Source organism: Mixophyes fleayi, chromosome 1, assembly GCF_038048845.1.
Source record: "Mixophyes fleayi isolate aMixFle1 chromosome 1, aMixFle1.hap1, whole genome shotgun sequence".
Taxonomy (NCBI): Eukaryota; Metazoa; Chordata; class Amphibia; order Anura; family Limnodynastidae; genus Mixophyes; species Mixophyes fleayi.
The window spans coordinates 139,857,108-139,879,350 of record NC_134402.1 but is presented as its reverse complement, the minus strand read 5'-3'; the positions used below and the strand labels follow the sequence as shown (position 1 = coordinate 139,879,350).

The following is a 22,243-nucleotide window of genomic DNA, read 5'->3' as shown; positions in this document are numbered from 1 at the left end:
TGAGACTGCGAAGCTGTAGATTCTAACAATGAGCTGTTGCGTTAAAAATGACCTCGAAAACAAACCAAATTCAGTATCATCCATTCTTACTACTGTAGTCCACTTGTGACGAAAATGCCCTGCACATACCACAGAATACAAGATGGTGCTAGAACGTTCTATTATGTCATAACTCAGCCTTCTGAAATAACCTATAATATCAGAGCAATTAATTAATGAAATATTTTATCTTTACATTAGTAAAATATGAGTTTCAACTCAACTTGAACAATATTTAATGAAAATAGCAATATTGGGACAATAATTGGAAGTTATTTCATCTCTATATAATTTTTAAGTGACAAAAGTTTTAGAACTCAGAGATGAGTAGTTTTAGTGCATTTTAGCTTTCTGGACTACTACTGTCAGGATTACTACTTGCACAATCAGTTCTGGTGGCTGAACAACAAAAGTATTGCGAGAAGTTGGATATCCCATGGGAACATCACCATAGTATGTGTGCAGATCAAAGCTATTATAGAGGACGGAAGAGGGATTGGAGCAGGCTAGTGCTTTGGAAGCACGAAGTACATCCCCTGGGGGACATGTCAAACCCCAACTTAGTGTAACTATGCCCTCAACGTGATATGGTCACACCCCATTTTCTATGCACACTCATTTTGTCCTGATACTTCTGGGACCATGTTGGCAGGTGCAATTAATACATCACTACACAGGTGAACCATAAGCGGCTAGAATTGCTGCCTCACAGTGTTAGGGTCTGGGTTCATTTCCAACCAGAATCTTATATATGTCAGGAATTTGTATGTTTTCCATGTGTTTACATGGGTTCTCTCAGGGTGCTCCGGTCTCCTCCCGCACTCCAAAGACATACTAGTAGGTTAATTAGCTTATGATATAATTAACCCTATCGTGTCGTACTGGTACAAGGACTGATATAAATAAGTAAATCTTCTCTGTAAAGTGGGCAGCACGGTGGCTTAGTGATTAGCATTTCTGCCTCTCAGCACTGGGGTCATGAATTCGATTCCCGAGTTTGTATGTTCTCCCCGTGTTTGCATGGGTTTCCTCCGGGTGCTCCGGTTTCCTTCCACACTCCAAAAACATACTAGTAGGTTAATTGGCTGTTATCAAATTGACCCTAGTCTGTCTGTCTGTGTGTTTATGTATGTTAGGGAATTTAGACTGTAAGTTCAATTGGGGCAGGGACCGATGTGAATGAGTTCTCTGTACAGCACTGCGGAATTAGTGGCGCTATATAAATAAATGATGATGATGATGAAAGTGCTGTTTAATGTGTAGGTGCTATATAAATAACTATTAATAATAATAAAAGTTCTGTTTCTACATAAAACATTCAGTTACCGCAGTAACCTACTATGGTGAGATGGAGTTTAACAAGACATATTTTAATAGGTTTCACTTGATTTGATAAATAATAGCCATCATGTAAATGTGCCTATATGAAACGGAAGAAATGCCAGACTACGTACAGGAAAAAATTGCAGCGTGCCATGAAGTCATCACATTCATTAGTGTAACAACTGTGGCTTATAGGAGATCTGAAACAACTAAGGTTCACCGGCACTCTTTTTGTGGGTTACATAAATAGCACAACATTTAAACCCTGTGAAATGATGGCTTGTTTACTAATTATGTCATTAACCTATTTAAAAATAAATAAATAAAATCAACTGTATCTATTCGGTCCAATTCCCAAGCAACCAGCTATACAGCAACACTAGGAACCCATAAGTAATTGTCCCTAAATGTATTCAGGTACAGACTATCTGCAGACTCCTACACATAACATGCTTGCTCATGAACTCCAGATGAGGAAGTAGACTGATTAAAAAATGTGTAGGCAGTATCGTAAGCCCAGCAGTTACACTGGGAATGCTGGCAATATGCCACTCGTTTCCCAGACTGCATGAGAATAATAGCCTGTGATGTAATATAATGAGTGCAAACTAATGATCTTGATGCAGTAACAATTCATGCCACAGGTTTGCTTCTGTTAGTTATATAGTTTTACAAATAGTAAATGCACTGCAATGAGATTCATTCTAGTTGAATACAAGAGAAAAGGGTTGTACGTTTGTGTTCTGAAAAATCTTAAAAACATACTGTTGATAAATACAAAGTAAATGCCTTAACATCTGTCATATCTTAAGTGTAGGCTCCCTTCTTCCCGATATCATGTTGACATTGTTGAAAATCAGCAGTATAGCCATCTGTTCTCAACTGTACATTTTCACTGCTTGACCCCACGTTTCAGTGACAACACAAATGACATCAGCATTTCTCTGACAGACAGCCAGGACACTAGCACACAGAGAAGACCACAATCATGTTTACGCGGTTGTATTCAATGACATGTCAAATGTAGAGTGAACTCAGAGAACATGACCAAGGCACTCCCAGACAGAATACCAGGAAAAAAATGTACAGATAAAATGGCTCATTTACTAACAAAGCATTTTGGTGCAACATTTACACTAAACCACAGCAAGCACACGTTTATATTAATTTGCATTCAACAGATGAAAGATAATTGATGATTAGTAGATGTGATTCAGTGCAAATTATACACCCCAATCTTATGTTTATAAATGAGCCTTACTGTCTGTGGGCCTTATGATGCGTTGGAAGCAAAAAAAAAAAAAAAAAAAAAGAAGCAAAAAAAAAAAAAAAGAAGCAAATTTGCACCTTGGCAAAACCATGTTGCATTGAAGGGGGAGGTAAATTTATAATGTGGGGACAGATTTCTAGTTGGGAGAGGACATGTCCTAGACCTACATAAATTTCAGTGTAAAAATAAAGCCATCAGGTATCTATGTGCTACATGAAAAAGCAGCCAGTATTTTCCTTGCATTCAAAACGTAAATTAATTTGCGCCCGTTGCAATACAACATGGTTTGTTCAGGAGTAAATTTACTCCTTTGCTCCTAACTCAGCGTCAGGCCCTGCTTCCCAATAATGTAGGCTTAAATGTTGTTACCACAGGAGAACATAAGTGTAAGCAATTTAAATAAACAATTACAAACACAGAAAGAATGAAAGAAATAGCCAACTTAAAATGTTATATGGGTGTGCACTGATAGAAATAGAAATGTAGAAATAAGGCAATTATAAACTATTCATTTAACTTAAAATAGTAAACATTAAAACAATAAAATATTAAATAGAATATTTAGACGTAGATTTATATTTTAAGGAAACACTTATACATTGTTCAATTTATGACTGTTTTGTTTATATTACTATATTCATAAAAAGCAATTTTTTTTAAATCATATAACTTTAGGGGGGGAATTCAATTCCCTCCACTAAGTGTATTACCATTAATACGGTAATTTTAACACAGATTTCTGCTAGAAAAACGTCAGCGTTGAAATTACCGTATTAACAGTAATATCGATAATAGTGCGAAGCCGCGTTACTTTTACAGTAACGCAGCCAATTGAATTCCCCCCTAAATGTGTAACGTTTGCACAAATATGTAAAGGCATAAATTTAGCTATAGGGTAGTGTTTCCTTTCTTTTTTGTACAATGAATATGACAAATGCTTCCATACTATATTCATGAACATTGATGTCCTCTATATGTATTGTATCTAAACACAAGACAAACATCACACACCTATAAATATTTTAGTTATATAAGCATTTCTCTGCAAAAAATATTGAAAAAAAATTGGTCATGTTCCACTGTCTGAATGGATGGAATGTCAATGTTATAAACTGAGACTAATAAAAAGTGTTGATTGGAAGAATGACTTTTTACTTCCTAAAATGAGACCAGGATTAAAATATGCTGTGCAAGTTTCTAGAGCCTAAAAGAAAAAAATAAATAATTTGTAAAAATATTAGTCTTTTAAGTGCCATATTTATAACAGCACAGTATGGAACTTTATGATTCAAATTAGCTTCAATGTGTGCTATAAGATTTTTAATTATTTGTTATATTGTGAACAAAATTCTTCACCTCTGCAGAAAACATGTGCAGCTGTAAACATGTGTATCTCTTACACAGAAACAAAACTCTCCTGTATCTCCTTTCTAACAAGCTAGGTAACGTCACTTGACCGGAAGGATGCCGTGGCTCAGGCATTAGAGGAGCTAACAATGAGATCATTTTTCCTGTCATCTAACTGGGTCGCTTTCACTTAATGCATCATGAGAGAGTTCAGAAAACTGGGTGCTGCATTGTGGGTACTAGTTGGTTGGGGTGGGAAGCAAATCAGTATTAGGTCACTTTAATGATGTGCAAATGATTAGGAGTGAAAATTTGGGGGAAGGGGATGGAAAAAAAATCTGCTATATTTTACTCCCATATTGCATTTTCTTGCCAAAGAGTTAATCTACCAATAGTAGCAAATAATAAGGAAATACAAGCACTATTTAAATAATGTAAAGATGTAGTAATTAACACAAATGCTCCAAGAAGAATACTAAGTAAATTGTCATAAAAATGTTTAGGGTTACACACATTAGAGAGGACACTAGAATTACATTTCCTATCAACTATACAACTAATTAATAATAGAATAAGCAGAAATGAATATTAAAGGGCTATAATATAAAAGAAATATTATAAATATTATCAAGAGTTGCCGAGTTTTACATGATTGTATTTCCGTTTGTATTAGTATGGAAGTATTACACAAAGATTTTATATAAAAGCCCAAAGTATAGATAACATTTGTTTTATTCACAAAGTCAAACCAATTCTCTTTCATAGAGTGCTTCTCATTTTATGACACTCTCTGGTATCACTATGTAAACTGAGTTTTAATATAGTATGTAATGCCCTGCGATTACAGTTCTGATGATGACCTGCTCTGGATTCCTGTGATATACAGATTTCTCTTTCTTTAGTCCAAATTTGGAAAGACTGTTTTAAAACTGCTTGTTCAAGACTGCAGATCATTACATATAGCAATTAACAGTTCTCTACAAACTACAGGAGGAAGGAAAAGGCTTACATCCTGAGAAAGATTTCAAGTATTCGGCTAGAACAGTCTTGGCTAACCTGTGACACTCCAGGTGTTGTGAAACTACAAGTCCCAGCATGCTTTGCCAATATATAGCAGCTTATTGCTGGAAGAGTATGCTGGGACTTGTAGTTTCACAACACCTGGAGTGTCACAGGTTAGCTATCACTGGGCTAGAAAGTGCAAAACAGCAGTAAAATCCCCAGACAATCTGGAAAACTTCATGCAATCTACACGTATTATATCACCTATAAACAGAGAATTCTGGTATTTGTATTAAAACCTATAATAACACTGGCTGTTAATTGTAGTCTTTATATAAAAATCTGCCACTTCTACATCTCATACAGACTATTGTACAACAAGTAGTTCAGCCTATAGAGACATTTTCTTTCTGTCACTACTCCATATGAATTTTGGCACTATAAATTACAGTATGTGCTATTAAATAAAACCTGTAGAATGTGCACTAAAACATGCTCCCTATATACTCCATATGCATACTTCTATACTTAACATTGTTGAATGTTACTATTTTTCCAACAACTGCACACCACAATAAACGCATGCACTTGCACTGAGCAATGGACAGCTAACCGTGGCTATAATATAACTCACAATGAAGGATGTCCTATCACATGCTCCGGCATATGTTTAGGCTGAAAAAAATGGTATCACTCCAGTAGAACAGCTAACACCACCCCACAGTGTCCAATTAGAATGACCTATATAAGCAGTATAGCAACATCCAAATAAAGCATTGCACAATCAAGAAACAATATCATATCATGCTATTTAAAGTAATATGAAGTTGAAGTGGTACTGAATTCAAAAATACATTGTTTATCATTTGTTATGGTAGGTGAATTGTAAAATCTTGGCTTTCCCTGAATGTCATAACAGCTCTGTTTATTAAGAAAATCATTAGGAAGTTACTAATTATACATTGCCATATTCTTTTGAAGGCCAATGTCACATGCCAAATCCATGAATTAGATGGAAAAACTACTTGTTACAAGCCATGTGTTCTACAACAGACTTTGTTTACAAAATGTACTGGTTTGTATCTCACTAAATATATATGTATTGAAAATTAGAGCAAATAGTTGCATTATCATGGAATTGTATATTCTAATCTTGCATATGGGATAAAGTCATTAAGCTTCAAGGTGACATATAGGACCTCATTTAGAGTTGGACGGAAAGTCTGTTTTAGGCACATCCAACAAAAAAACACTATCATGCATGTGCAGAAAGCACCAAATCCGCCTGCATTTTGGACACTTGCGCTTAAAACAGACTTTGCGTCCGACTCTAAATGAGATCCATAATATCCACGCCAACTTACTGTAGTGGTATGTTAGCTCTAATAACACAAAACTTAATTAAAATAAATAAAAAACAGAATTAGTCAAATTTCACACAGACACAAAACATACAGTATATAGAAAAATAAAATGACAGAAACACACACACTTATACATACACCTTTTATAATAATTATAATTTGTATTTGTTTTACCTTAATATCTTTGTCTTTTTTTTTTACTGTACCCCAAACACCCCAATTTATCAATCTAATCTTAATTTACATAGAAAACTCCCAGCTGCAGTTGCCATAGAACGGTAGCAAACACTACAGACCTTGCAACTCCCACTATCAACTGACGTGCCAGGGGTTTACCATTTGCTGAGCAGCGTGCGAGTGGCTCTCGCTCTCAGATGTGGCACAGCCCCCAGTTCTATGAAGCGTGCAGAGGAAAAGGAAGCAAAGGGTCATTATCATCAGCTACTATTTTACGGTAAGAGCAATAGCTCCGCAGGTCAGTGACGTGTAATTGCATGGTCTGATACCAGAACATGCCAATCACACAAATATTATGTACAGAAACATCAATGAACAATGCCCATTCATGTGTGTTAAATAACATATTGCAACCCAAGCGAACACAAAAGCTTGCAAACAAGCACAAAGGTAGATGCGGTGGATTCCAAGGAAAAGAAGGGAGGGGGAATAATGGACGAAAGCTAAAGAAAAATGTGAGGTCTAATAAGGGTTTTTACTTGCTCTACTTACTTCCTTGCTAACAATATGTTTAAATGAGGATTAAAATGAGCTAGTGGAAAGAGAGAAGGTGAAGATGGATTTTAGGCTCTAGATAAATGAAAATGATGAATGAGATGGTAAGGAATAGCATTGAGAGGACAGGTAGTAAGGTAGTATTAGTCTCTATCTATATGGTTTTATTAGTCTGATAAAATAGTGGTACAGATCACATGTATAAATGTATCATACAATCAGAGGTCTGGCTTCTGCAATTCAAGCAATAACTTGAAAGATTTATCAGATAGTAATTTCATTATCAACCTAGCAGTAAACTTAGAATGTCTAATGCAAGTCTGTAAATCCTACAGTCACTGCATGTATGCACCTAATCTCTAATATGGCAACCTGCTGCAGGGGAATGAAAGAGAGGATGGAGGATAAATGTATTTCAGTTTAAACCCTTCATCTATTTCACATATATTTTTCAGCTCAGTAAAACACATTCTTTGATATATATCAATTTCAAATAGTGTGTTGCCTTTCTGTTTAACTTATTTTGTTAAACGTTGGGAGATATCTGCGGGACCTTTTCAACAGTTTTGAAATTATTATATACTTTCACTAAATTGCCTTACTTATGGCACCTATTAGGAAAATAGAAAAGAAATTAATATTTTTAAAAATATTAATTAAGTTAAGAGATAGGTAACTTGGTACTAATAGAAAACTAATACTAAACCTAAACGAGTGTGGATACCTATTTCTGGGCCCCAACCCTCATATTAAGTATCTTTCTTTTCCTTTTAAATTAAATTTTATTTGAACTTTTCAGTCAAACTGTCTTGTGATACTAATCACCACCACTTCTCTGATCTCCAGTTTTCACTAGCTACTTGTTGCAATAAAAAATAATACAAAACTCTTTGAGATCACTTCAAGTACTTTGCCATTGCAGCAGGGTAAACATCAGGTATGACCTGACTTTTGAAACTTGATACAAGAGAACCCCTCAGTGACTGTCTACACTACCAAAACTCATGCCAAAATGGTCTTTAGGCTTTATCAATTCTGTAGACTCTACAGAATTGATAAAGCCCAAAGACCATTTTGGCATGAGTTTTGATTCACCACTGTATCTGTCATGTATCTCAGATAAATTAGAATATCCTGTAGCACAAGATGTTTGGAATCTTCATACTGGGCCTCAAAGAGAGTATGGACAGTTTTAGTTTTACACTGTGAGTTGAGCTAGGACGTGCCCTCTTGCAACTAAAAATATGTACACACATTTTAAATTTGTCCTTGATGCACAACAACATGGTTTTGTCAAGTTGCAAAATTGCACATTCTAGCTGTATTTTCCCCTAACTTTAAATCAGGCCAACAGTGACATATGTGTTGGTTTACAACCATATTTATGTATTTGGCCAATGGATGGGACAAACTCTTAGGAATATTTGGTAACCACTAGTGATTCTGGTTACAGAATCTTCATGCTGTCAATTGCTGAATCTAAAAAATAAATAATTTAACAAAAGTTAGCTAAAAAAGATGTTTATTTATATGCTGTCTATTAAATTACACAATTATGCAATTTTCTACATTAAATTATCCCCGTGCAGTGCAACATGGTTTTGCCAAGTGTTTAAGCTGGATAAAATCCAGTTGTTTGGCATCTCATGATGGATCACTTGGCATTTCCGGGTCTGAAAATTACCGCACATACAGCTCGATAGCAGTGATCTGCAGTAATCCTGCGACCACATTTATCAACATGCCCAAGACTAGAAATCAGATTATAATCAGGCTTTAAGGCTGTTTTTTGGGCCACAGAAGCTGAGAAATCTGGCCAACTGCCCGATATCGGCTACAATATAAAGCTGGACACAAAGATTTTTATTTGATCTGCCAATTTGTATATTCTTACCAAATTGGCAGACCATTGCATCATGTGTAGTCCCGCAAATGATTGTTCTGAATAATTTAAATCCAATCCAAAGTGTTAGAGGAAATGTGAAGAACCATACCTATGTTATCATACCCTCCGCATGTAAGGACACCATTGATGATATATGCGGTCATCTGGATGTCTGTCCGAATTGCATGTTCCCAACGTGTAAGGACAGCAAAGCGGTCATGTTAAGCGATATTATTAACAGTATGTAATTGAAGAACACACTAATTCCACAGAAGTTATAGATAGTTATAGAAATCTGCTATCACATCCACAAGATTTACTCTTTGATCTCATGTCTAAAGGCTGGCCTGTAGTTCTTGTAAGCAAACTTTAAGCACTCATTCAGATAAGCATATTGAAATGTTGTGCTCAGTGCTCTAAAAACACTGCAGGCATCAGGGTCATACATCCCAGTGACTGCAAGGCATCTGCTGTTTACCTGGGTCATGCTGTAATCCACGAATCCCAATATTCTGGTATTTTGAGTCACGAATTACTGCATCATTTAACAGAGCAGAGGATTCGTGCAGTCACTGGGATCCATGATGATGATGTCTGCAGCAGTTTCAGAGCAGTTGCACACATACTATTACATAAAATTACTACTTATGATCATCTCAAATTGAATGATTCCTGGAAAACCAGCCCTAGCTGGGAGGAGACTGAGAGGTTAGGAGTTAATAACATACCTTAGCTATGTGACCCATGATTAATTATTTCAATTATAATCAACTTACTTTACTTTAATGTTGTATACAAAGTCTGTATATTTAACAAGTTGTAAATAAAAATGTGTGGACCTCAACAAAATAAATTTTATGTTAACTGTATTAATTAATGTACCAGTATTACAGAATAGGTATGCAAATAGAAGACCTTGGGGTCTCTAAATTGCATGGAGACTTGTAGGTTATGAAACTCTGCTATAGGCCACCTATGAAAGTATACTGTAACTTCCAAAGATGGAAGCAGGAAGTAACATTCACAGTATATAAATATATACATACATAAGAGAATGCTACATTTGTAAATGGTAATAGTCTACTTACATCTTCAGTCACTGTACTTATCAAATGAAAAGGAATAACTTAACAAGCTGGATAGTGCCTGGGGAGAAGGTCAACAATAGTTCTGTAATGGTTAAATTTATCTTTCATAACCTTGCTGAGGAAGCTGTTGATGAACATATAGACATACTGCACATGCACATAGTTTATGATATCATCACTGGTACAAGTGCACAATTTCAATAGATCTAGATTCAATAGATCTAGAGAAGAGGAAGTGTTTTGACAATCTGCAAACACACTGAACAGCCACATTAGGTGTGACTGCATCTCTTTAAGGATGGCAATTGCACCAAACAGTTTCCTTCAATTGTTATATGTCTGAAAATCTACTATAGGAGAACTCTTTTAAAATAAAACTATATGCAAAACAAGGGATTGCTGTTAAACTGTCACATGGCATAGAGTAGTTCCCCACTACATACGCCTATATCTATGTACTTACATAAAAATGTACATATCCACAAATGAGTTCTCTGTACAGTGCTGCGGAATTATGATGATGATGATGATGATGATGATGATGAAAGAGCTGAGTTTTCACGCAAATGTTTATATGCAATGAATTTTCTTGGCTATGGAGTTGATTACCGTTACTGAGTAAAACACTAAGGGCTAGATTTACTAAGCTGCGGGTTTGAAAAAGTGGGGATGTTGCCTATAGCAACCAATCAGATTCTAGCTTTCATTTATTTATTACCTTCTACAAAATGATAGCTAGAATCTGTTTGGTTGCTATAGGCAACATCCCCACTTTTTCAAACCCGCAGCTTAGTAAATCTAGCCCCAAGGGCCTGATTTATCAAGGCACGTATCTGCCGACTTTAAGTGTATTGTACGCAAAATCAATCTGCACATGCCCAGAACCGGGACATATGCCAGTAAATGCAGCCCTGTCCGCTCCGTCTTCGAACGCAAAGGACACTTACTACAGCCTATGATTTCGGGGGAATGAACGGGCGGGAAAGGTGTGTTTGGCCAAAGTCAATGTACAGCAAGAGCGTGCCAAACTCAACCGCATGCAGCCACGTCCGAATCAAGCTCTGGGCATCTCAAAGTTATTTGTTTTTCTATCGTATTTCTTTCCGCAGCAACACGGCTAGTCTAAGTCCTGATCAGTAGTGATGACAGTCTCGTATGCATGCTATAACATGTGTTTGCTAATCAGCAGCAACTTTAAAAATGTATTTTATATTCAGAAGACACTAACAACATCATAATAAATATATTTCATGCGAAAAAAAATACATTTACTTTTTTACTGTTTTATTATTAATGCCTTTATTATTAACTGGTGGCATTAATTGTATAATTTTTTTCTGTGCATTCTTTTGCAAAGTTATAATCCACATAAGCTTTAGACATATCGTGCAGTGTCTTGTGTAGTAGAGCACAGCAGACCTACACCCGAATTCAACAACACACATATCTTGAGATCCCTGCCTTGATGAATTTCGGGACTGCGCAGAGCCGATTTACGTGCGTTTAAAAACAAAAGCAGGTTGCTCTCTGTATGTGTGCCTTGATGAATTAGGCCCTAAATCTCCACAGTATCAAAAGCTGAATAAAAAACGATTCTATATCTTGCTTTATTACATTTTTTTAAGGGGATGACCAACAAACTGCAGATTTCTAAGGCTACATTGTGCCTTGCCAATCATCTGAGCAGTGCAGCTGTCTGTTCGACCTACTTCCTTTCTGTATTGCAACTGGCTGTCAAAGGTGACACAAAGCAGCATGGGTGAGGGTCTGGCTGACAAAAAATTGTCAGGGGAATGCTTAGCCAGATAAATCTGCAGTAGGGTGGGTATTTCCTCTAATGCATTGGTGAAAGGTTTAATATTAAATTACACTCCTAAATCTTTAAAAGGAACATGGTGCAATGTCTCAGTTTTGTTGCCTAGGGTCATATTTATCAAAGGGCGAAAACGGGTGTTTTCACCAACAACAGACATATGCATCAAGGAGTCAGTTGGGCACCCGTTGCTGATAAGATTTGCCAGGTTTTGGGAAGCCTATTTAACAAACAATGCTTGCTCTGTTATCGCCATCTCAGAATATGAATGACACTTGTTTTCTGTGAATAAAGCATTTTTTTTCAATAATTAATATTTTAATAATATATATTTTTCTTAAATATTTTGTTCTATTTTAAAAAAAATAGTTTGGGCTTTCAGTTTCACTATGTATGCTTAACTGGTTAGCAAAGCCATGCATGCGCATGTTCCATCAGAATGGCCTGACAAAGTGCCAAGTTAATACTTTCTGCCGAAGCAGCTAAGCAAGCTTTTAATGATAAATTGCAACAAAAACAGTTTTCTTATCGCTGTGATAAAATTAAAGGCGATATAAAATCCCCTATATATTGGACAAATCTAGAAATTTAGTGAGGACAAACCATGCGGAGTCAGCTGTCGGCTTAGAACCAAGCTTACTGTGGCATGAGGAATGTGTTGGCTTTTTAAAGCTTTTATATGCATTCTTTGTAATCACAGTAGAACTGGAGGCTTACACCGAGCTCCATACGAATGCTCAGTAGAGCAGAATAAGGACCTCTAGAGCGATAAGTAACCATATAGCAATGCTCAGCTGACATGGAAATAAAATATTCTAAAATCATGGCCAAAAGTATGTTTTTTAACACCACACTAAGGGCCTCATTTAGAGTCAGACGCAAAGTCCATTTCAGGCTCATCGTGCACATTTCCACTGACGCGTATTCGCAGTAAGCATCAGTTCCGTCTGCTCCTTAGACACAGTGTACACTTGTGACAGCTTGCGTCTCAGTACGAGGGAAAGGGTGGAGCACGGAGTTATGTAGGCGTGACCGCAAATAATTTAGATACTATGGGCGTCTATACGCAAAAACAACCCTAGACAGATCAAGACGCAGACGTCAAAAAAGACTGAAAAAGTGCGGCAGGTGGCGCAAGTAGTTAGCTAGCTGCGGGAACTGGTCGTAGCTCAGTAGGGTATTACGAGTGGGACGCAACTGGGGTTGCATGCCACTCGTAATACCCTACCAAGCTGCGGCACACTCCCACTCCTGCTTTCATGTACGTCTTAGAAGCACATTGCGTCCGACTCTAAATGAGGCCTTAAGTGTTCATATAAAATTACACTTATAGCTGTGGTGAGAGTAGTTTTAATAAATAGTCTGTATCAGACACATTCAAGTTAGATTAATGCATAAAGGACACGTGCTAAGCCACATTATTTCCAGCACGATACAATCAGAACTGTAAACATCTGTAAAAATATAAAATATGCTTCCTAAACATACCGTAATAAAAAAGTGAGGTATTTTTATATACAATGCAGGGTTGGAAAAAAACACAGAAGACACATAATCATATAATCTAAAGATATTACTGCTGAATACAGTTTCAGAGTAATTTCTATAGATGCCAATGGATGCACCTCTTACCAGCCTGCTTGAAAGGTCAAGTTGGCTTCTATCTTCTTTCTCTGACTCTTTACTTAAATTGTTACAATTTTGTTTATGCAATGCATAGGAAAATATGCACTGTACACTTCTGTGAACTAATATTTCATCCTCTAGATGCTTTACAGAAAGAATTATGTATTCAACTGTTAGGTGAGTATTACTGCAATCTTGCAAAGCCGTGCAGCCTCAATGATTTAATGTTTATTGTAAATTCAAGGGTGAGTAGACCACTGTTACAGGGTGATCTCCAGCACTTATGTTTCATGCTGCTAGAGCATCAGTAGCGACTCTTTATTGCACCCCAAACACTGATACATTACAATAACTGTTTAGCAACTCAAAGTATTATGCATACTGCAAAAACTATACAACTATAAAACGCCGTACTACAGATTTCTCACTCTGTTGTCTGTGAATCTGACATCTTGCTGTGAACTTCAATATTAATGTCATTTGTTCTAGGCAAGTTCAAAATGTTCTTATTTCAACGTTAAAGATATTTTACATTTTGGGAATAATGACTGATTTAGTTTATCTTGTCTGTAATTAAAGCAATTTATTTCTACATCCTGTCTCAATAAAGAATAAGATTTCAGACTAAGGGGCATATTCAATTGTCCGGATTCCCCGCCGCGTTAAACCTACTACCGTTATTACGGTAATAGTTAGCTGGATTTCAGCTCGCGGCTCAGGGAGCTGCGAGCTGAAATCCAGCGAGAAAACTACCGTAATAACGGTTATAGTGCACGGAGCGCGAGATTTTCTGCGTTTCCGCCGACAATTGAATATGCCCCTATGAGTGTAATAGCAGATACTTAAAGGTCTAAATTAAAAAAATTTAGGTCAGTGTAACAACAAATTAATATTTTCTTTAAAAAGCTGTAATGCATTATTAAAGTTGCATTTTGGTCCTTTTTCACAAGGAACTTTAGCTTTATTACAACAACAAAGCATCTATTGGCAAAGACCACCATGCAGGCATCAGTAACATCTGGATGAGGAATTACAGGGGTACATTCTGGGAGGTAGAACATGCAAGGGCTAAAGCACACAGTCCGATTCATTATTTTACTACAGTGGCTAAGCTGAATGCCCTAAATTTACTGAATGGTTAATGGGCCATCAGCTTCTCTGAGGTATGTCATGTTTAAGTAAATCTGGCCTATGGGATTTGCCTTTATTTACAAAGTGCCAACATATTCCACATTGGTGCTCTTAGAAGACAGAAGCAAAGGAAACCTGCAGAGAAGGAACAATAACAGTTTAATCCTCTCTGACATACTTTCTGCAACACCTGCATGACACAACACTCTTCCAATGCTAAACGTATAAGCATATGCTAGCAGGTTAAATAGTATGATAATGAAATGTGACAACTCACAAGTGCTTTAAGTACCAAAAAGGCACACGTGAACTATCTGTCTGTTTATTAAAGCATTCCTGGTACATTTTATTAAATAGCATAGAATCCCACTATTCATAAACTAACTTCAACGATGATCTATCCACAAAAAAGCATGCAAGCAAAAGAGAAGTGATCATTCCGGACACATTTTGCTAAGGTACATGTTATTTCCCATTCCATAACAATGTATTGCTCACATTTGCACTGGTATATAAGAACACCTATTAGTTACAAATAAAAAAAAAATTGAATTCAGAACCTCCTAAACATCAGGAAAAATTGTGTCATTACCAAATAATCTCATTTAAAAAGTGTTTGTATCGCTGCCATTTCTGCATAATCATTGACACCAACCCTGCTACCAGCTTGCAACAAACTCTTCAGTAGAGGCCGAAACAAAATACATGGTCTAGCAATAGATTTTCAAAAGGAGTATGTCATTATAAATAATAATAAACAACAAATATGTACATTTACTGCACATAGTTAAATACAGAGCTGAACACTAGCATTATTCTTGCCCTGCAACATTTCTGAAGAGGAGACAAAGCAGAACCTATAATAAAAACCTTCATAAACTAAGGACCACATACAATAAATCATTCTGTCAACTGGATATTGATTATATGGGGTGGGGAAAAGATGAAACATCCAGCAGGTCAATGGCTTTATTAATATCAATAAAACAATTACCACTTTGCTTAGTACAAAACATTAAGCGCAAACAGTTTTATAAAAAAAAATCTTTTGGTATTCTACTCTTCAGAAAGGTGATATATAATAATAGATGGAGATCCCTATGGCCTGGAGCTGATCACACTTGGACAATTCTCCGAATCCCTTGACTCACAGCTGCAACATGCTAATTGAAGGAAGTGTGTCATACCAGACATATAACAATGTTCCAAAAACATGCTCATTACCGAGGCATTTATGAATGAATGAAGAAACCTTCCGTGTCTCAGTTATAACAGAAACAGCACAATATTTCTAGCAGGTAAAAGTTAAAAATCAATCAAACCAATTACGGCATAACCAAAATATCACTGACAAGGTTTTATGGCCTGCGTTACATGGGTCAAAAAAATCACATCAGTCCATGTACCCTTTCCACAACCAAAAAAAGAAATGCATCATATGTTTTAGACAGACATTAACACTACAATTAAGCAAAGCTTTACTTCGTGTTAGCGGCCAAAAAAGTGAGAATTGAGGTCGAATATAAGCTTCTGACTATGCAAAAAGAATAGAATACATGTTTTTTTTTTACATTAATCTACTTCAGTGTGCGGAAATAGAACAAACATTAATAAATAATGCAAATGCATTTAGTGTACAAAATCAGTTTTTTCCCCCCACACACATGCACGCACACACACACGCGAGTAAATGTTTTAAATATATGGCATAAAGTTTATTGCAGGAATTTTCTCATTGGTTCAGTGGTTAGGACTTTACAGGACATACTAATGCTTCATTTCAGACAAGAAATAACATTTTACAAACATTTGTATGTATAATTTAATAGGATGGGGTACGAATACAGCAGCTCTTAAAAACAGAATCTCAAAACACTAAAAATAAAACAACATTTCCAGTTGGTTCAATCCAGATGAAATCACACACATAAACATCATATACCTCCCCAGATGCTCTAAACTGGCAGTGCAGGGTTAATACTTTGATATGTGTGAAGAAAAGTTGTAAAAGTGTCAGTTGCATGAGCGCACACACACATTCACACCAATAATCTCTCTGTGCACATAGAGTTGTGCATTCAGGACAATCTCACAACCTGAAGGAGGCATCAGAAAAGGGGTAGTGCGTCTTGAAGCCAGACAAGAAGCACTGAAGGGGTGGAGGGACAGGGGGGAGCAGGGAGCTGGGAAGGCAGGGAAAGAAAGAATCATCTCCTCTGACCTCTAGTGAATTGCCAGGTTTTTTCTTAAGCTCTTCACATTTCCTAAATTTGCAGATCTGGTGTCCTGTTTTCCGGTTCCTGCAACTGCTGCAGACTCCACAGTTGATGAGCCTCTTGCAGGGCACACAGACCCCACACCTTTTCCTCTTCTTCTTGGCAGGGTTCCCGCCTGCTCCCGTAGAATTATTCTGCGGGCAGTCTGCCAGATTGGCAATTTGAAACGCACTGTCTGTGACGGCTGCCGAGGCTGCTGCGGGGGAGTGAAGGGCTGTCATGACGATGACCCCTGGAGGTAATGAGATGCCCCCTAGAGCCGGAATAGCGGAAAAAGTTCCAACGCGTTCAGGGAGATTCATTATCTCTGCTTCAGCGGCGCCGCATTTGAGCTTGTTCATGCATTCCCCTGCCAAAGGTCTGCAGTGTTCAGGGGATAAGGTGGAAAGGAAATTATTATTTGCCATTTGCAACGACTCTGGCGCTCCGCCAGGCTTCCCCAGCCTTTGGGAGTCGTTTCTGTGCATGCTGGTCCTATTAGGGTTGATAGCGGCTGATTTCCTTCCCCAAAGCATTGCATTATCACAGTTCCATGGAGACATACCGATCCGGGCACTGGGGAAAATAGGAGTTGTGATCCTGGCAATCTTAGCAGCCTGGGGGAATCCACCATTGGTTTTGTAAAAGGTTGCAAAGGACCTATACCTCTCCATTTCCGAATTGTAATCCATGAGGCTGTTTAGAGCCCCCTCGACCAGGTTATCCTTCTGGAGCACAGAAGCCTCAGGGTTCTGTCCATTCTCCACACAGACATTAGTGTTCATATTGGACATCTCTGAGGAGGGTAGGTGGAAGGGGGTAGGAGGGGAGAGAGGGGGGAAACCACCGAAACTGCTTAATTCAGTCACCTTTATTTTTGGATGAGACCCTCTATAAGCAACTGGTTTTATTTATATTGTTTGTTTGTTTTGTGGTATTGGGAGAAGTTGCCTTTTATTTCTTTTTAGGTGATTTTTCAGCAGACAGCAGTTTGTCACGGAGCATCTTCTTGTGCATTATCACAAACGCCAACTGTTCCAAGTAAAACAAAGAGAATCGTTCCAAAAAGGTGCACGGGAGAGAAAGAAAGAAATATACTGTCAAGATCATTTCCATCACATTAATAAATACGATTCCCCCAACCCCCTCCTACCCCTGAACATAATTGAATTGCATAATAGCATTAATAGCTGGATGGAATACCTGAGAGTGGTGAGGGGGGAGAGAGAGGGGAGGAGGAGAGTGAAATTGGGGGTGTTGACAAATGCCAAGGGAGAGAGAAAGTAGAGATCAAAAGACATGTAAATCAGAGATGGAAAGGGTTATAGTACCTCTAACCAGAGGGCATTTAACGTGATGAAATGCATGAACAAAGTCTTGTCAAGGCACGGAAATGCTGGAAGGCTGCAAGCAAAATGGTCTTGAACAGAAAAATGAACAGGAAATTAGCAAATTAAGTGCTGAGAAAGTCGACAATGCATCAGAGTATAAACTGAAGGCAAGCACAATGCAACTGAGAGCTCGTCTGTATACAATCTCAACTAAAAAGGCAGGGAAAAATAGGAACTACCAGCTGCCACAGTGTCCTTCTGTGTCTGACGGTCATTAGTTTGAATCCCAGCACAGCTGGCTCTGCTAGGGTCTTAATTCAATGTACCAAGGACAGGTCTCAATTGGAGCAGCCATTTAAATGGTGGGGAGTGGGGAGGTGGGCCCCTGCAATGTGAGGGAGGGAGAGCGGATGGAAGGAAAGAAGAGGAAGAGATGAGAAAGGGGCCAGATAAAAATAAGTCAGGCAATTTCATATTCTTCTGGTGTTATCTAAGAGCCAGCAGCTGTACTGAGGCTGAGCTTTTTACAATCACAGAATGAGAAGCCCTCTGCGTCCCTAAGCCCTGGTGGCAGCACATAGTGAGAATAAAAGGTACCTGCACAAGCAGGACGTGGTTAAAGAAAAAGATGCTTCATTGTCTAGGAACATAGCTGCCCACTATATATTTAAATATAGTTAATCACAGATGCTGCCTATGTCACTTTAGTTAGCCTGTTTGATTTTCATAAGCTCAAACTTTTCTTGCCTAGGACAGTCATCTGCATAGCAAACTGAGTAAAAGACAATATTACATCCCATTTAGTATGTCCAGATTTGTCTTTTACTGGAACAAGTCGCCTGTATCCTCTAAAATAAATATGACTATATATTCTTTGAGCCAGGGCCACTAAATAAGGCCAAGAAGAATTTCAGAGTTAAATATTGAAAGTTTAAAATGGCTATCAATTAAACTAATTAAACACATCATTAGATTAATGAAGCATTTAAAGTCTGACTTAGCAGCACATGACATTATCTTCCGCAGATGCGACATTAGGAAAATGCTGTTCTGTGAACAAATCTTAAATCTAAATAAGCAGGAAATAAAGATGAGCCACAAATATTGTTCTTTTTAAGAAGCATCCACTGGGGGATATTGATAGTCATCTGAAATCCCAGAAAGACCTTGCTCTTACTGCCAAGAGGAAGCACCACTGTCTCTGCCCTCTATCAAGGAAAGAGGAGACTCTAACACTCAGAGGTTTGATAGCAGTACAAAGGCTGCCCCAAAAGGCTCCAGGCTAAATGCAACCAAGAGAGAAGCTGAAGGGAATATGCATGGATGGGACAATCTACAGCTCCCTATAATGTAACCGTAAATCACATGTGAAAACTTGCATACTCAAAACTAGTTATGCCAAATCATGTGTGAAAGATGAAAACAACTACACATTTCTGTTCCTGCCAGCAAGCAGAACACATCACATCATTCCCTGTGCAATCATTTACCACACAAACACCACATTTATGTTTTAGTTTGTGAAGTGAAGAAAAGTAGGCGATACTGTACAAAAATGAAGAGGTGTTTGAGTAGAGGTTGGGATGTACCAGGTAAGGTGGAAAAAGAAAATCAAGTAGAGGAAGACAAAAATGCAGCATTAAATAGTTGATTCATAATATCTTTAATTATTTGGTGTATAGTTATTACACTACTAACCCACAGTGCCAAGGGATGGTTCAATATGGCATGTCTGCTCTGGCTACTGGAGATCAAAGGTCATATTTAACATCCAGGGGGAGGGGCAGACGCAGATTAATTAATAAATGAATCCAGCAGCACTTACCATTAGTCACAGTACAGCAAATCATCCCCACGCTACTAAAGGGCAAAGGCACATAAACATTCAAAGGGGAGGGTAAAGGGTGAGAAGGTGCAAGACAGGAACAACAAAATCTCTGTACTTACCACTGTATGGAGAATATGTCAGGGATCCTGCACGCTGGTGTCTGCATTTAATTACCCACACATATCACCTTGCACAGGAAGAATAGAGCACCAACTCCAGGTGCACTGACAGCTCCAGGATATCCACTTTAATACTTGAAAAAAATAATTGAAAATTAAAAATCTACAAAAAAAAACAAAAAACAGAAACAAAAAAAAAAAAACAACCAAATGAAATATAAGGACGAGCAACCAATATTTGTATTTGGGGACAGACAGGTATGTTTATATGTTGGCTGAACAGGAGGTAGAAGGAGAATAAGAACTGGGGGGGAGGAGGAGGGAGAGGGAGTGTATTGTGCTGCTGGTCTCTCGGTGGTCCCTGTTCTCCCCTATGTGTGTGTGTGTGTCTATAGCTGGCTCTCCCTGTGCGCTGCTCTCCAGTCAGTTTCCAGTCGATGTGTGTGTGAGGGAGGGAGGGAGGCAGCCTGGGAGTCAGTCAGTCTCTCTCTCTTTCTCTGCGTGTGGCTGAGAGGCATGGGGGGGCTGTGAGAGGAGGGGGGGGGGGAGGAAGCAAGAGGGGGATGGGGAAGTGCGAGAGAAAAGGGAAGGAGGAGGGAGGCAGGAGAGAGGTGGAGAGTTATTGGCGCCGAGGTGAGGAGGATGCAGGGATGTGGACACCTACTGATGATTGGCTGCAAATTACACCGGGAATCAGAGGCACACACGCGGGCACTGCTCTCTGTGTAGTCCCCTCTCCCTCCTCCTCCTTCCATCACACCCCCTCCCTCCACCCAGCTCTGCTTTCCTTTCCCAGAGCAAATCCTCTGCTCAGCTTCAGAGCAGCAGCAGCAGCCACGTCTCCTGCTCCCCCCTGCAGCCCTCCGCAGGGACACGGCTGGCATTATTATTATTGTCTCGGGGTCGTTATTAGGGCACACACACGGGCGTGTGATGCTGTCTGCTCAGTTACAAGGGGGAGAAATAAACTTCACGCTCTTTTTTTTTAACATCATCCTTATTAGTCTTTCGGTGACGTCAAATTTAATTCGACTTCTTTTTTTTTTTTTTTATATATATATATCCGAGGTGCGAAGACGTTGTATTTCCTTGAGAGAATTGAATATCTATTTATGTTGCGACCGAGGTGCGAAAGGCTAAACGTATTAAGTGTAACATGAAATGTATACATGCATGAATGAACGATTGAACCCTCTAATGAGTCAGTAAGTCACTGGGGAATGGTGTCATTATTTTTAGGAACAAAACATTAGATTCTTATAAGGTTATAATTATTAAAGAGATACATTTCTATTATATATATATATATATATATATATATATATATATATATATATATATATATCATACATACATACATACATACATACAGGTATATTGCACTAACCACGCTACAATAATTATAATCTTGGACAGATGCATTATATGCACACCGTGTAATTGTCAATATGCTTCATTTATTGCCACTGTTTTTGGTAGACCATGATTTTTAAACACTCTTATGATTGTAAATGTTTACCAATCACCCCCTAAAGTCTTATTTGTTTGTACTACATGTCACCCCCCCCCCCCCAAATGTGTGTGAAGTTATTCAAGTACTCCTGATCTGAGTACATTTATTTCAAGCATTATTTATTATCTTATTAGTTTTATTATTAATTCACTAATGAATGTTATTTTGAGTTCTATTTAACAGACTAAATATTTTTGAGGTACTCCTTGGGGTACATGTACCACAGGTTGAGAATCTAGGCTTTATACAGGATTGGATCAGTTTATCCAGAGACAGACATACACTCAGTGCTTTGACCTGGAGCTGAAAATTAGTCACCCAGGAAACATAATCGCAATAATATGACCGTGGCGAGGATGGGTCAGCTAATGCACATTCCAATTTGAGGACACATGGCAGATTTTCTCTCTAAAACATCTCCCCTTTTCCCTTAACAATGAATGCCCAGTTTTTTGCTGGCAGCTATTAGTATGGTTATTCTGCTAAGTTTCATTAGACATTAATTGCGCAACAAAATGCTTATAAAAATAAAAGTCATGCTATTTTTAATAGTTTTATTAGCCTTATCACATATATT

At 37.9% G+C, this 22,243-nt stretch overlaps 1 protein-coding gene across 2 annotated transcripts in view; it reads right to left on the bottom strand.

Moving 5' to 3' along the window:
* CXXC4 (CXXC finger protein 4) overlaps positions 1-20,905 on the bottom strand; it is an 83,540-nt gene extending 62,635 nt beyond the window's left edge. The window contains exons 1-3 of one of the 2 annotated variants that reach the window (XM_075200925.1): positions 20,818-20,905; positions 20,154-20,287; positions 16,286-17,907 (exon numbers count right to left, since the gene is read on the bottom strand). In XM_075200925.1, coding sequence (XP_075057026.1) covers positions 16,710-17,669 — 960 coding nt within the window. In that variant the 5' untranslated portion in view covers positions 17,670-17,907; positions 20,154-20,287; positions 20,818-20,905 and the 3' untranslated portion in view covers positions 16,286-16,709. The other variant, XM_075200930.1, reaches the window with a different exon arrangement.
* Positions 20,906-22,243: the final 1,338 nt, after the last annotated feature.